Genomic DNA, 15,613 nt, shown 5'->3' on the forward strand with positions numbered 1-15,613 from the left:
GGGGGGGGGGAAGGTGTGCAGATGGGGCCAGAATGCAGGTGTGGGAGGGGCGCGGGGTCCCGCTGGGTCACGGCAGCCGGCGCCACGGGGGGACCGTGGCCAAGAGCGCTCGGGCCCTTCCACCGCAGTGGGTTCGGGGGAGCCCCGGGCTGCTCAGGCAGCAGTTAGTGCAAGAATCCCATTAAAGATGTTTTAGGGCGTGGCCCCCGTGGCAGGGGCCAGAATCAGAAGACAAACCAAAGAGCAAGCTAGGTCAACCGGACAAGGGAGAACAAAAAAAGACTTGGCTCTCCCTAGCAGGTCTTGTCCAAATTTAAACAGGACACAAGGTTTCCTCATTCACAGTGTCACTCTCCGCTACAAAATGAATTGTTCACTAATAAAAGGTGAGAAAGAAATTAGTGTTTGTTGAGCAACTAGTATGTGCCAGACCCTGTGGCCACTTTTCCACAGTCTCCGTAACCTGTCACCTCAAAGCAATTCTGGGAAGTTAAAGTAATTTTTTCACCAAAGAGGAAACTCTAAAAAGTTATCACTAACACAACGCACGCACACCTTTGCGTTGATGTACGCAAAATGTGGTGATTCTGCTTCTACCCACGTCACAGCTGGCCTGAAACCGTTACTGAAAAAAACAAGCTAGAGTGACGCAGCACACCCCCGGCGGGGAGGGGCCCTGCTGCCTGGAGTCCGCCTCGCTCAGCACCCAGCTAGGTGCGGGCGCCAGAGCCCGCGCCCAAACTCCCAGCACACCCCCTCCGAGGCATCTTCACCTTTGCACACGCCACCTGTCACCTCCTTTTCCTGAGCCAGAATCCTGGCTTTCTGGTTTCTTCTGTTCCACACACACGCCACTGCCGAAACACAACCAAGAGAGCGCCGCCTCCCATCAGGCCTGTCGTCGGGATTAACGCAGCCGGCGGCTCCCCGCCCTGCCTGCTGCTCTTCTACAACTACATCAAGCCATGTCGCTTGTAAATGCCACACCCAACGGCTTTTCGTCTCGCTCTAAGGTTATAACCAGGGCCCCTGTGGTGAGCGGCCTTGGACTTCATGGCTCGTTCTCTCCCTCCGGCTGCCAGCTTCCGATGGGCTCCGCCCACCTCACGCCTCCCAGTGAGGTCTGCACGCCCGCCCCAAGCAAACTCCTGGCTCCCTGCCCTGGAGCTCACCCCACTCCATCGAGGCAGGGATTTCTGCGGGTCGACTTCACTGCAGCAGCCTCAGTGCATGGCACAGAGCAGCCGCTCAAACATTTATTATGTTAATGAATACCAATACGTCACTGAATGAAAACAGTCAATTTTTTAAAAAAGTAACAAGAATATAAGAACACTCTGACCAAGCCAGACGTGTTCAAAATTTACAGTCGTGATGCTTCGGTGGGAAAAAAGCTTGTAAGACGTTCCCTTCTTCCACAGTAACATTTTCGTTTCATTACCTGTCATTAGAGGAAAAAGCCAGGGTTGTCTTCACCTTGGCTGGCTGGCTTCCTGAGGGCTAAGGAAGATCGTAAGCACGACTGGAGTGCTCGCCCGGGGACCTGTGGAAGTCACAGGCTCTTCCTCCTCGCCACTGCGGGGCCCTGCCGGGGACCCCTGCCCCCCACCCCCATGCCCGCGCGGGCTAGACACGAGAGCTCCGCCCCACGCTGCTGGGCCTCCAGGCCGACGCACACGCCCAGTGCACCTCCTTCCACACAAGCTCCCTGCGCGAGCTCAGTGGTGACGGCAAAGGCGCACCAAACACCGGAGACGATGCCCCTGCCCCCGCAGGCAGGAGGCAGAGAACGAAGCCCACTCAACCTTCCAGGGTCTGTGCAAATACCTCCTGCGCTCCCTAACTCTACCAAGACTTCACCAATTTCTACCAACAGCCCCACAGAGAGGTCTCTGGAAGTACCACACCAAATTTCATTCACAACAAAACTCCCAACAAGAACACATAAGCAATCTGCGAGCCTACTGTGTGTGCACGTCCGTGTAAGGAGGTCACAGACTCGGACACAGGGTAGTCAGAATGCTGCCCCCCCCAAGTGGTAGGAGCCTGGGGCTGGCACAGCTTTCCCTACAGACGTGAGCAGGACCCTGGGGCCCACGGCCGGCAGCACAGGGAACTGTGTGGTGCACTGATCAACGAATCCAAGTTGGCCTGTGGGCATGAGCATTCAAGAAAAAGCGGCTGGGGCAACGTAACGATGTATCAACCCCAGCGCCTGGTCCACTGCAGGCGACTGAAGCCCTGTGAAAACACGGGAAAGGACTCCCAGGGAGGCAGCCGAGCCATCATCAAACCAGTAAGACAAGGCATCTAATCTAACCTGTCGATCTGGGGAGCAGACGGAATAAGCCGTCTATTACTCAACCGCCCATTTCAGGAGCGAACGTGCCCGAAACGCCTCGACGCAGACTCCGCGCTACGCGACACGGGGAAGAGGGCACGTTTCCTGCGGGCCGTTTCCGCCGCGTCACCACGCTGGGTTTACAGCAACGTGCCCTGGAACACAGTACCTAACCGCCCCCTCCCCGGGGACATGGCCGGGCACAGCCTGGGCACAGACACGGAGCCCAGAGGCTGCGGGCCTAGCGGGCACAGGCGCCCTTAAAAACCTGGAACCTACGTATCCCTGAACTGCTACGAAGCAGAATTCCCTACTGAAAGGACTCACAACGGAAGGGAGGGGGTACTTCAGTCCTGCGCCCGTAGGGTCAAGGACATGAAGAGGTCTTGAGACATCAGCCCAGAAGTCCCCACACACAAGAGAACGACAGAGCGGGGCTAAATCACACGGGGATACGAGCACAGGGCTCTAGAAGCCTCGCTGCTTTTGGCCGAAGAGAATTGAGCTGCTACTGGTGACGGGCGGGCCCAGGATGACCTTCCCTTCCACGCAGGTGTAAAGTCTAGATGTTGGAGGTGTCTCGTGCAACGGGGCCGTATGTGGATGGTGCGCCGCACGTGTGCCTGCGTGGACGCTGCACCGCACGTACAGACTCCCTAACGTCGATGCACAGGACACTTACACGGAGCCTCAGGCCGGGTTACTGACAGCACCATGCAGAGCAGCTGAGTATTATCTGAATTGCAATAAGGTCTGTCTTTATACAGAACTGCTCACAAGAGAAATCTGTGTGAATTACCAAATACAAAGAAAGTTTTTTAAAAACGCTGGTAACAACCAGTTGTACTGGACATTTTTGAAATCTACCTTTGAAGTCAACCCTTGGAAGGAAAATTTTTAAAGAAGTTTCCCAAACAAAGTCAGAATTAATATTCCTAAGTGTTCCTTTATAAATGAGATACGATAAACGTTCCTTAAGGGAGGCCACGTTGCCCGCAACCGACACAATGACTTGGGGTGGAGCTTCTAAGTTAAAGGGTTCAACGTAACAGTGTAAGAGAATTTCAGTCTACAACAAAACCCTGATTATCCAGAACTTTAACCAATCTGGGGAAGAAAGCGATCCACCGTGGGTAGCATATTCATCAGAAATGACTTAACTCTTCCATGACGACTCAGGGCTGTCAGAGTGGATGTCAGTGTCTCTGCAGGGCTATGTCGCACTGAGGCCACAGACGGATTTTAATTAAATGGCCTCCCGCAGCTCCCCTCAGAGCCATCTCTTAGCTTCAGGATCTTCCAACTCCTACTGGTCTATCATCATACCCAGCCTTAACAAGCCATCACCCGCCCAATCTGTGAGGAGTCTGGAAAAAGATAACCAAATCTGTTAGACAGTCTACCCAGTAGAAGGCAATGGCCGTGTGGGGGGTGTGACCCAGGACGGCCCAGCGCCCTTTCCGTAGCTGTCACTTGTTCCCGCTCGGAGCCCTTCCGTTTCCCTCCTGTTTCCGAACTCGGCTGTGAAGTGACGAGGCTGCCCGGCGCCCGACACCGCCTAGCGGTCAAGGCGTTAGTGCGCATTAGAAAGTCAGGCGGCAACTGCTGAATTTCAAACACAGAATTAAATGCCCAACACCTCTACTTCCGCGTAGTTGAGGCCACCACCTCGATTATCAGCTGGCGTGTGTGTGCTTACGAAAGGAAATGCTTTTCCTTGTCTGTAAAACCAAAAGCATACTTACCGTCAGTCTCAAAGCATTAAAAAAGCAAAGAATACATTCCAAAGTCCAATATAATTTTAAAAAATATTATCAATGCCATTATTCCCTGGCTAATGGTACTAATCTGTTAGTTTCAAAGTCATCTACGAAATTCTCCCCCATCCCACAGTGAGAACCACCTGGAAGAGGAAAAACTCAACTCAGCAATATTAAGATGTCCAAAGGAGTCCTGTGATCTGAGGCATAAGGCAGCGCACCCAACAGAGGCGGCAGGCCAGCTACGGTGCTGTCGAGGCACGGAGGGAAATGGGGGGTGTAGGGGGCGCAGAGGTCACAGGTGCCCTCTAGTCACCCCACGCAGCAATTAGGAGCTGACGAGACAAGTTATCAAGAACGTGGTGAACACTGACCTCTCTTCCTGGTAAAGAAACATGAACTTATCCTTGGCCCCAAATTACCGAGACAAACGAAAGATCTTTCATCTCTTTCTGAGTAAGGAGGCAAAGGCCGAGAGCGCGGGGGTCACAGAAACATGACCCGGTAAAACCTACTAGATCCACCGTGTTCCTCTTGTTAGTCTCTCCCAAGGAGCTTGCGCAGAATGCCTCCCATCGCTCCCTGACTGTATCTGGAAGACCTGCAGAGGGAGAGGAAGACAGAGGCAAGGTCACTCCAGTGGCCTCAGACACGGATGCGTCAAACAGGAAACACAGCGAGGCCCCGCCTGCTCGGTTCATCGAGGGCAGATGTGCCCATCGTATGAGCACCCGCCTCTTGGAGAAACAGAGTTCTAAGGCCTTGTGGCCTGAACCCCAGTAACTTCAGGAACCAGAGCCACCCCCCAAATGGTGTGTGCTTGATGCCAAGGGCGCTGAGCAGCTCCGCGAATTTAACAAGTTTCAAAACCGGTGAACCCGGAACCTGGAAAGCGTGCCGCAGCAAACCTCAGAGAGCGCGGTGGGTCTTTTACGGCGGGAGGCCAAGCCGGCGTCTCCAAGGGTTCGAGTTCAGGAAGTGCGGGAGCACAGGCTGCCAGAGCCCGGCGCGGCTGCTCAAGGCACCCAAACACCGTGTTTCTTGAATGCTCATGCCCACAGGCCAACTTGGGACACAGGTGCGACCGTGAGACTCTACCTTCCAGAGGAGTTTTAAAGAAAAGGGCACACAAATACTTTTTTCCGAGAAAAGGGTGCTAGGGCTCTAATCTCGGAGCCCGGACTGGAGCTGTCCTCCGACACCTCTGGCTTCAACACACCCGTGTGCCCCTCACACACGCGCGCTGAGGGGCTCCTGGAAAACAAAGACTGAGCTACAGGACGCGGTCACGGCCACCTCTCCTGGGTGCGCACACAACCTGGGACGGTCTGGCTTGCTCCGGTCTCTGGAAGCAAAATTTCAGGGGAGCAAAGCCCCAACGGTCCCCCCATCGCCTACGACAGCTCTTGCAGTGCGCGTCCGACAGGGAACTGCCTCTCAGACACACAGACGTCTGAGGAGACGAACAGGGCAGCCTGGGAACATTTCCAGCGCGCAGCTAGTGGAGTCGGGACGAATTCAGAACCACAGGGGCTGGAGGTTTCTGCACTCGGCCTAAGGAGCGGCCCTGGCCCGAGCCCCAGAGTCCAGAGCGCCTGGGCTCTGCGTGGAGAGGGGACGGCCGCCTGGCCCGGGTGCCAGCGCAGAAGGCATCTCTCAGGGTCCACTGTGCCTCATCTAAGGAAGAGAGGGATGGCGACCATGCGGGTAAACGCTGTCGCGCCCTGGCTGAAGGAACTCAATCCACAGCCTATACAGGGGCCTTACAAGAAACAAAGCAAGCGTGATCCCAGCTCAAGTGACCCAGCGGCTGGCGCGAGGGACGGCAGGCTCAATGGGACGATGCGGTGAGCGGGTGCCTCGGCCGAGCTGCTGACACGTCCTCGCAGGACTGAAGCACTCAGGAAAGACCACGGCAAAGAACTACACAGTTCACGCACAGTCTCAACAACTTCATTCAGATCTCCAGGAAATTCGCAAAATATAGAGAAACTCCACAGGGGCGCCTGGTGGCTCAGTCGGTTCAGCGCCCGACTTTGGCTCAGGTCATGATCTCGTTTTTGAGTTCGAGCCCCACGTCGGGCTCCATGCTGACAGCTCAGAGCCTGGAGCCTGCTTCAGATTCTGTGTCTCCCTCTCTCTGTGCCCCTCCCCTGCTCATGCTCTCTCTCTGCCTCTCAAAAAATAAATGTTAAAAAAAACAACAAGGGTTGATACAGGGCTGTGGATACATGCTGTCCTTAGTCTTAAGTGCCCAGGTCTGTCAGCTCAGAGCCTGGAGCCTGCTTTGGATTCTCCCTCTCTCTCTGCGCCTCCCCCGCTCATGCTCTCTCTCTCAAAAATAAACAAACATTAAAAAGTTAAAAGACACAAAACCTCCACAGACTGCTATTAGAAACGTTACGCATGTTTCCACTCGATTTACCCTTCAGCCCCTCCTCCGACCCGGCCAGAAGCCACCTACCTCTGACCAGCCGCTGCAGCAGCGCGCTGCTGGGGCCCTTGTCGGCGCTGTGCACGACGCAGTTGGCTATCCTCGTCAGGTGCCCCATGTAGCCGTACCGCCTGCCTCCCTCGGCCCTGGCAAGGGGAGAGGACAGATCCTCAGATTCGTGACCGCAGGGTGTCGTGAGACAGCCTGGCAAGCGCAGCGGCTTGGGGTGATCGTTCTAAAAACGTATGTCCTGAAGCTGGGGACGGATAGTCACCAGGTCAGGCCGGGGCGGGGGTGGCAGACGCCGTCTGCTCAAGGATATCATGGTGATCACACCCAGCAAGGTCCGTTCAATATACAAACCAATCACTGACCTTCAGTAACCTTAAGGAAAAAAAAGCCCAAACATTCACTGACACCTAGTATTTCTGTGACATGGCTGTGCATCTCTCTGTGAGGCTGTTTTTCAAACTTCAAAACGACTGCAGGCACCGAAGGTGCCAATCCTGCTGGTTCATCTGGCTAAGAGACATCCAATCTCCCTCGTGTCCCCTGACAGACATAATCGTCTTCCAGTGGCCTTTCTCAGGCTGAGAGTGGCCGATTTTAAGGGTCTGGCCGCGACCAGGGGCGCTCGGCCGGGCTTGGGCCCGACCCACACCTGGAACCCGGATACAGAAACGACTCCCGCTGCTCTCTCCCACTGAGGCTCATCCCTTCGTAACCAGGGCCCGCCTTTCCCAGCTCCTGCACTGCAACACACTTCTCCCCCGGCTGTGACTTCTCTGCCTGTTTGGAAAGGGCTGGGACGTAGGTTTTAGCTTAAACGGAGAACCGTTCAGGGACCGCCACAAGAGCCACACTGTGCTGGAAGGCTTCCCTGAAAAACAGAAGATCAGCTATGGATCTTAAAGGGCCTGGGGACAGCTAAGAGTCAGGGGACAGAGCTGACCCCCACTGAGTAGCTAAGAGCCTCTTTCAGCGGCACAGTAAGGGCCCGGGCCCCCGCAGCCCCTGAGGGAGCACAAATGCCCCCACCCGTGTTTTGCTCGAAGGCTCCTGACGTTCTTTCCGCTGCTGGGGCAAGGAAACACTAGAAGAATGTTCAGGAACCCCCAAGGTGGGGCGGCCAGTAACAGCCAAGAGCCTGGAGGGTGGAGCTCAGGGGAAATGGAGCACATAAGACGCCTCAGCACGGGTGAGGAGGAGGCAGAGAACCAGGAGGTGGAGGAGGGCACAAAGGGGCTAAGGTGGGGCCAAACACAGGACCAGAGAGGCTGGCCTGGCCGGGCATGGCCGCCCAGAGCGGCCCCGCCGCAAGGAGCCTCAGACTCCACGCGGGTTTTCCGCAGAGTCCGGTCGCAGCTCCGTCAGTGCCGGTGGGCACTTGGGACAAACCAAACCGTACAAAATAAAGCTGACACCTCCCTTTAGCTCCTCGCTCTCCCGGGGGCCACGAGAGGAGTCTGAACGGGGACCCAGCGCAGGAAACCTCCCGGCGCCGGGTCCACTGTGAAGGCACACGGGCCGACAGGACCGCTGTGCCCTGACCGCAGCGTGAGCGCTGCGTGCGGCCGTCGGAGCCCCCAGACGTGCACTCGGAGACAGGACGGACTTCCACGAGAATTACACTTCAACACACCCGACGTGGAAACAGATGCAAGAAGGGTGCGCCGAGAGCGCCTCGCAAGCACACCCCGCCACCCGCCTCAGACCCCGGGGGGACGGCGTCTGAGCCCCCAGGCCCGAGGGAGAAAACCGTGTGCGTGTGGGTGCGCGCACGGGGAAGCCACTCACGCGCGCCCACTACCGCTCCCAGTAAGCTCGCCCGCCAGCTAGTGGGAAATTTCCAAACACAAACCACTCGGGCAGCCGCCGTCCCCCCTTCGGTCAGGAAGCGACTCCTCTCCCCGGGGAGAACCCAGGGGAGCTGCACTCAGAGCAGCTCAGGGAGGCGCGGGCGTGCCGGCTCTCCCCGCACTCCGTAACACCGTCAGAGACACAGCTCTTCAGACGGACCCGGAGGATTCAAAGGCGGCCAAGCCCCGGGCCCCCCCTGCAGAGAGCTGCAGAAGACGGGGGCCCCGAGACACGAGGCTGCGGCTCAGTGACCGGGGCGCCCACCCAGGACTGCGGGGGGCCGCCCCATGCGGTGCCCTCCCTGCTCTCGGAGGCAAGGGGGGTGTTCTCTTCACACTACACATCGGACAGAATTCCTACCAGAAAACATTTTACTTACTGTTTCTTCTCATTCATTTCCCAGGCATCAAGTATTCGTTCTATTAACTGACATTTTTGAAAAAGCTGAATAAAAAGAAGACACCAGTTAACGTCACACAGATCACGTCAGAGCGTCGGAGCGTCAAACGAGCTAGAACTCTGCTCGAGCGCAGCACAGACCTGTTCCCGCCGGGCCCGCCTAGCTCCTCTGCGACGTGGTAACGCGGCCCTGCCAGGCCCTCGGACCACGACGGGGACGCCAGGCCGCACCCTCGGCAGCGTCGCTGCCTAAAGCGAAGCCGGGCTCTTAGCCGGGAAGCCGGCCAGCCCGTTCAAGAGGGCGGCGCTCAGGGCCCGCAGCGCCCGCGGTACTTCGGAAGCACGGGCGTCACGCGCTTCCGCACACGCTGCCGTCGCCCTCGGGACGAGCGATGCACTTCTACCCAAGGTCACGGTCCCTCCCTTCTCTCCCTTCCACCTGGTTATGCCAGCTTTCCCGTCTCCCTGGTCTGCGAGCTGCCCCGTGTGAGCGAGGAGATGCGTGCCGCCGCAGAACTTGGGAGGGAGAAGGAATCTGAACCAACTTTGTAAAATCACCTCCCAGTTAACAAAAGGAAACACCCAGAGAAACACTGCGCGCAGCACCGTACACGGCCCGCTTCTGCCAGCCGTCACGCACTCACTGACACCGCTGAGCCGCGGCGGCGCGCCTGGGCGGCTCGGACAGTGGACTCCTGATTTGGGCTCAGATCATGACCTCATGGTTCGAGAGTTCGAGCCCCGAGTCGGGCTCTGCGCTGGCAGCATGGAGCCTGCTTGGGAGTCTCTCCCTCCCTACTCTCTCTGCCCCTCCCCTGCTTGCACAGTCTCTCTCAAAACAAATTTTAAAAAAACGTAAGAAAAATTTAAAGCTGGCAAGCCAAACAACTGGTCAAATGCTTTCTGCAGACTTTAAGTTTTTTATGGTTCTTTACTCTCCAAAGGATTTCCAAATCTCCCACTCGACTGTCTGCACCAAATGGTAAGGCCGCTTAGACCTTTTCTTACAAGTTCATCTCACGGTTTTCGGTCCAGGATTTGATTCACAGAACCACTGCCTCCCGGGACTCTGAAACGAACCCCCGCCCTTCAAGTGACGATCCACCTCCCGCTGCAGAGGGAAGCAGCGCTGATCAGGGCAGCGGACGAGGCCCGGGCAGCTTACATGTGTCAGCAACACACCGTCCCCCGCGGCGTCCTGCTCGGTGATGGTGCCGTTTTCTGTGTTTTCAAGAGGACTTGCGAGAATCAGTGCGATGCAGATCTCCACTTGTGTGTGTAGAAAGTTGTTCCACGTGTATCTAAAGAACATGTCCTACAAACAAGAAAAAACGCTCGCTTACTCAGCTGCCTCAGCGGTTAAAGCCACTCCTCTACGACACGTGCCCACGAGGGATTTCATAAAGCGACAAGGACGCCCTTGGTCCAACAGGACTCCTTAAAAGGAAAACAAGTTTACATTCAAGGGGCTGGAAATGCCGCTGCGCAGGCCGCACAGCGTGACACCTCCGCGTTCGCCATGCAGCACGTGCGTGGATCGAGTGGAAAACAGTAACGCACACAGGGAGACAACCGTACATTTCAGAAAGAGAAAATCTTTTTACATCTTCAAGGCAACGAACAGAGAGGCATTATGTTCAGAAAGCGTTCAATAATCTTCAAGGAAATTTTCTAGAATTTTATTTTGATTCAATAAACCTTGACAGACGGCTTCTGTGCAGGGCACAGGGCTAGATGCCGCACGGGAGTGGGGACAAGGAGACGGTCCCCAGCCGCAGGGTGCTCACACCTTAACCCAGAGTAACCACCTGGGCACTTGAAACTCACAGAACTATTGGTGACTGGAGTGAAACGAGAGAGGTCTGGGGAGCAGTGAGTGACCTGTGGACCCCCAGGAAGTACACGGGGTTCTCAGAGTGCCCAAAGAGCTGACAGTGTCACAAAAAGGAAAGACGGTTCCTCAAAACACAAAACACATCACGTGTGTGTATATATACAGGACATTCTTTGAGTCTGGTTACCTAAAATCAAAATCAAATAATGATTGATGACTCAGGACTACTGGTAACATCAGAGGCTAGTAACGCACGACTTCAGGGACCGGAGTAGAAAGTTCTGTTGGTGCCATTTTGCACACCCACCAGAAGGCAGGGCAAACTGCCCCCAGACGGTCATGGCTACTACTTCACCCAAGAGACAGTAATGCTGGAATGCGTCATCTTGCTCCAACGCGTTCCTGCTCTCTATCCCTACACTGCCGTCCCTTAACCCAAAACGGAAACATAAACAAAAATATCTCTGTGACACCAGGTGGCGTAATGGAGTGGCTGATCCGAACCTGGATGTGAATTCAAATCCTGGTTCCACCACTTACTGGCCATAGAATGTGTCCCCTCTCCGTGACTTGGCTATTGTTGACAGTGCCGCTAAGAACACTGGGGTCCATGTGCCCCTGTGCATCAGCACTCCTGTATCCCTTGGGTAAATCCCTAGCAGTGCTATTGCCGGGTCAAGAAGATGTGGTATATATACACGATGGAGTGCTACATGGCAATGAGGAAGAATGACATCTGGCCGTTTGTAGCAAAGTGGATGGACCTCGAGGGTGTCGTGCTGAGCGAAATAAGTCAGGCAGAGAAGGACAGATACCATATGTTTGCACTCAGGGGTCTAACAGGAGAAACCTAACAGAGGACCATGGGGAGGGGAAGAGGGAATGAGAGTTGGAGAGAGAGAGAGGGACACAAATCACGAGAGACTCTTGAATACTGAAAACGAACCGTGGACTGAAGGGGGAGGGGGAGGGAGGAAGGGGGCGATGGTCACGGTGGGGGGCACTTGTGGGGAGAAGCACTGGGTGTTATATGGAAACCAATTTGACAATAAACTATTAAATAACATAAAAAAAAAAAAGAACGCGTCCCCTCTCTGGGCACGATCTGAAAACCAGACTGTCCCTCTCACGCGGGCATTCGCACCCACGAGACATGGAGGAGTGCACAGGACCGCCTTCTGTGCGGCGTGCCAAGAGCCCACACTTCCCCGAGGAGCCGGATGGCTCAGGAAACCCACTAGGCGTCAGCTCCCCGCCTTCTGCGCTTGGCGGGGTCAGGACGGACAAAGCAGGCATGGGGGTCAGAGCCGGGCAGGTGGATTCTAAGCACAAACGGGGGAGCTGGGTGGGCAACTTGAGGGTCCAGATAATCCCTGGGCTCTCCCTTTCCCCACCCACCGACGACAGACGAATTAACAGTTGTGTCAAGGCAGAATCTGGACTCAACCCAAAAGACCCCGCACAGACCCCGTTCTACAGATCTAGCTCGGCCGAGAGAAGACAGCACGTGTCCCTGGGCTGTGAGCAGACCTCGGGGCCGTGCCCAGCGGTCACTCCTGCGAACAGGACCCCCGAGGGAGAGGAGGCCTCCGCCGCCGGCGTCAGACTGAGACCCGGAGGGGAGCAGGTCCTGCTCGTCTTCGAAACCCGCTGAGCACCTTCACACGCAGCAACCATGAAGACCGAAAATGAAAAGCATTCAAAATTGACGATAAACTCAAGGCAAAAGCTATATAAAAGACCATATGTGCGCAGAACAAGAGAAATCATGACACAGACTGTAAATCCGTGAGGTTTTCCACTTGTGCGAGTTGTAGATCTACAAACAAAACATCAAGGGCAAATTCAATGATCTTCGGGGGGGAATCTTACCAATATGACCCCAATGCTGTTCAGCTCCATAAGGTCCCCGTTGATGCTGCTGGTATTTGTCTGAAGGAGGCTGGATATCAACCGAATCACATTCAATCGGGTATTCCCCACAGGAGGGTCCAGCACACCCCACGTGGTCTTCATCACGCTTTTCTGAGGGAGAAGAAGCTTTCCAATGAAATCCAGTTCAGGAAACAAGCAAAAGGGGGGAGGGGTGGGTGCTAATACGTAACATCTCGAAACTCCCCCTGGGAACACCGGGGCCTGAGCTCTCCATGTGCTGGGAATCCAAAGCTGCTTTTGAGACCTCGAAGATGTGAAGAAGTAACCGGGGGGAATCAAGTCACGCTGTAAGAAACCGAGTCTCCCCTGGCTCCCGCCAGCCACAGCGCCGCAGGAAGACCGCAGACAGCCACGCACGCTCATGGGGAGAAAAGCGCGACACTCCAACCTGGCCGGAAATCCTGAAACTAAGACACGTTCCAAGTGGTTCTGGAACGCAGTCCCAACCTCCGCAAACTCTGAGAACAATGCAGACGCCAAAGCGGTCTCTGGGTCACAACCTTAAACAGGACCAACTTTGAACCTGTACCTGGTCATGAAAGGTCCCTACACTTTGAATCACAAGAGACAGACACACGACGCTCCGGACTTTCACGAGCCCCAAGGCCAAGAGTGGCAAATGCTCATCGGGCAGTGAGGCCGCCCTTTCCCCGCCTCACGCGCCCCCAGGTGAGGCAGCTCTAAGTAACGGGCATGTTAAAACACTTCAGGGACCTAGGCACCCCGCATCCTCTAATAAAACCGTACGAACTGACCTCCCAGACCCCTAGCAGTGGAAGATCGGAAGGCCAAACGAGGGACCGCCTTGCTTCCGAACCAGGAAGCAGAGTGTGAGGGTCCACACGACACGCTGCCTTCCTGTCCGCGCAGAGAGGAGCCGGGCGGGCGGGCCACTTCCTCACACGTCCCCGCTCCCTCCCAGCTCCTTCTCCCACCTGGGATATTCTCTGATAGCCTCTCCGCTTCACCTACACCACCGATCCTTTCTTCTTCTTGCCTGACTCTCCTGCGTCTTCCCCACGGTAGCACGAAGGACGCTGCTGACCGTGACGGGCAAGCACCCGCAGCGGCGCTGGCCCGACAGTAAGACAGCACGACACGGGCAGGGCCCCTGCCTGCTAGCTGGTGGCGTCAGCCGTCTGAGGAGACCGTCTGGAAGCGGAACCAGACGCCCCACATCATGGACGTGAGTCATCGTGTTCCCGCCACAGGACGCTGAAACACACAGCAAGCACCGAACGTAGAAGGGAGTAACTAGCACCTTAGGGTCCCAGGACCTGGCACGGGAGAGGCCGTAAGACACGCACGACGGCCAGGCCACTGGGGGCGATGACACAGCGCGGAAAGAAACAGGAAAGTGTGAGCTCCGGGCGGCCAGGGGACCTCACGGACCTGCGTTTCCCAGAGATTCCAGAAGGAAGAGCCTCTTACCCTCACCCGCTGTCTGCGGTGGAGGGAACAGCGCGGCCTGTGGCGGCGCCCTACACAGGGCCGCCCGCGCGGTCCCTGCTGGCTCGGCGTGGAGGCCCCGGGAGCACGGGCTCTCCGAGTCACTCCGTCAATGTGACGTCTCCCCCTCGGCCGGACGCACCGCTCCCAACGCGGACTACAGCGACTCAGTCTCAAAGATCAGTTCCTAAGAGATTTACTACCTCAAAGCTGTGAAAATGACATGCCACAAGGACTATTTATTTGACTGGCATAAAAGTACCCAGGATTTATATTAAAAAGAAGAAAAGAAAGAGAACAAAATGCTGAAGTTTTCTAAGTAGGTAAATATTCTGCTGAATTTTAATCTACCCTATCCACCAGTGTAGACATTACACATAGATAAAAGCCAACTGAAAACTCACTTAAAAGCAGTCCAGACGGCCGGAAGGGCTAGCTAGTACGTGCTGGTCACAGCCAGTCCCACTTCCGAAAGGTTCGTGTACTTTCTAACAACTGTTTCCACCAAGTCGCTGACCTGGCCAGCCGTGCTGAAGATGGCTGCCCTACCTTGGGTGGCTCAAGCAGGAGTTCGTGAAAAGATCCAAGTCTTCCTCGGATAGCTTCTAGAACACTCTTGTTGACCGAACAAGTTGAATGACTCATGCCTGGCGGGCAGATCTCTATATGGCCTTCAAATCTTGAAACAAAGCAAGGAAATTTTATTATAATTTCAAAACACATCCGTCAAGGTGCACCCCATCAGTACGCAGGTAGATACGTAATGGCTATATAAACACGGTTATATCAACATTTCTGGAAGGACGGGAAGGAGGTGTAATAAAACCTCACTGGGGAGCAGCAACGTGATCGGAAATCCTGCAGCGTCAGGGGAGAAATTACACGTGACTCCCTCCCCTCCCCCGCCCCGTCTAGCTCCTTACCCTATAATCCTGACAGCAGGTCTCCACCGGAGACTTTGGGAAAGAAAAGATCAGGTCCCCGAATTACAGGGCACCCCAAGCTGTGTGCCGTTTGGGATACTGACAAGCAACAGGCCTGTGTCTGTCCCGTCACAGTCTGCTCGGGTACCAGCGTTATCGCCCGCTTACCAAGTATCAATCCCCCTTGTGCGTGAAGCTCAGTCCGCGCTCGCTATAGCCCCCCCCTCACAGAGCAGGGCCACGAGGAGAATGCGGCGCGCACGCCCCAGCCGGTGTCCGGGAGCACGCGAGGAAGGGGTCTCCCGGTGGGAGGGACCGAGAACGTGGGCAAGCAGCTCGAGTGGCAAGACGGACCCGGAAGCGGTGGGTCAGTGGGACGTCAGCGCAGACTGGCGGCCCCTGCCCCCCACTCGTGGAGCCTCCCCGGCGTGTCTCCCAGGACTTCGTGGGGTCACGCTGGCGCCAGGGACCGAGGAAGCCGCCTGGCACACAAGTCTCATCTGAAAGCCTTCCACACGCGTCCACGACTTCTACCTCAGGGCTGCGTTAACAGCACGTCGCCACTTGCCAGTGTGAGGACACACTGGCTTGTTCACAGTTCTGGGTGATCATGTATAAAGGCAACAAAAACACGTTTGCATGACACGGTTTTCGCTTTCGGAAATACTGAAGACTGCG

At 55.8% G+C, this 15,613-nt stretch overlaps 1 protein-coding gene across 14 annotated transcripts in view; it reads right to left on the bottom strand.

Annotated features, from left to right (window-relative positions):
• Positions 1–15,613, bottom strand: part of PPP6R3 (protein phosphatase 6 regulatory subunit 3) — a 119,067-nt gene that overhangs the window by 25,151 nt on the left and 78,303 nt on the right. For all 14 annotated transcript variants that reach the window (XM_029956318.1, XM_029956321.1, XM_029956320.1 and 11 more), the window contains 6 exons: positions 14,562–14,691; positions 12,501–12,653; positions 9,960–10,109; positions 8,775–8,839; positions 6,566–6,681; positions 4,617–4,702 (listed from right to left, as the gene is read on the bottom strand). In XM_029956318.1, the coding sequence (XP_029812178.1) occupies positions 4,617–4,702; positions 6,566–6,681; positions 8,775–8,839; positions 9,960–10,109; positions 12,501–12,653; positions 14,562–14,691 (700 nt within the window). The remainder of the gene's footprint in view (positions 1–4,616; positions 4,703–6,565; positions 6,682–8,774; positions 8,840–9,959; positions 10,110–12,500; positions 12,654–14,561; positions 14,692–15,613) is intronic.

This window comes from Suricata suricatta, chromosome 11, assembly GCF_006229205.1.
Source record: "Suricata suricatta isolate VVHF042 chromosome 11, meerkat_22Aug2017_6uvM2_HiC, whole genome shotgun sequence".
Lineage (NCBI taxonomy): Eukaryota > Metazoa > Chordata > Mammalia > Carnivora > Herpestidae > Suricata > Suricata suricatta.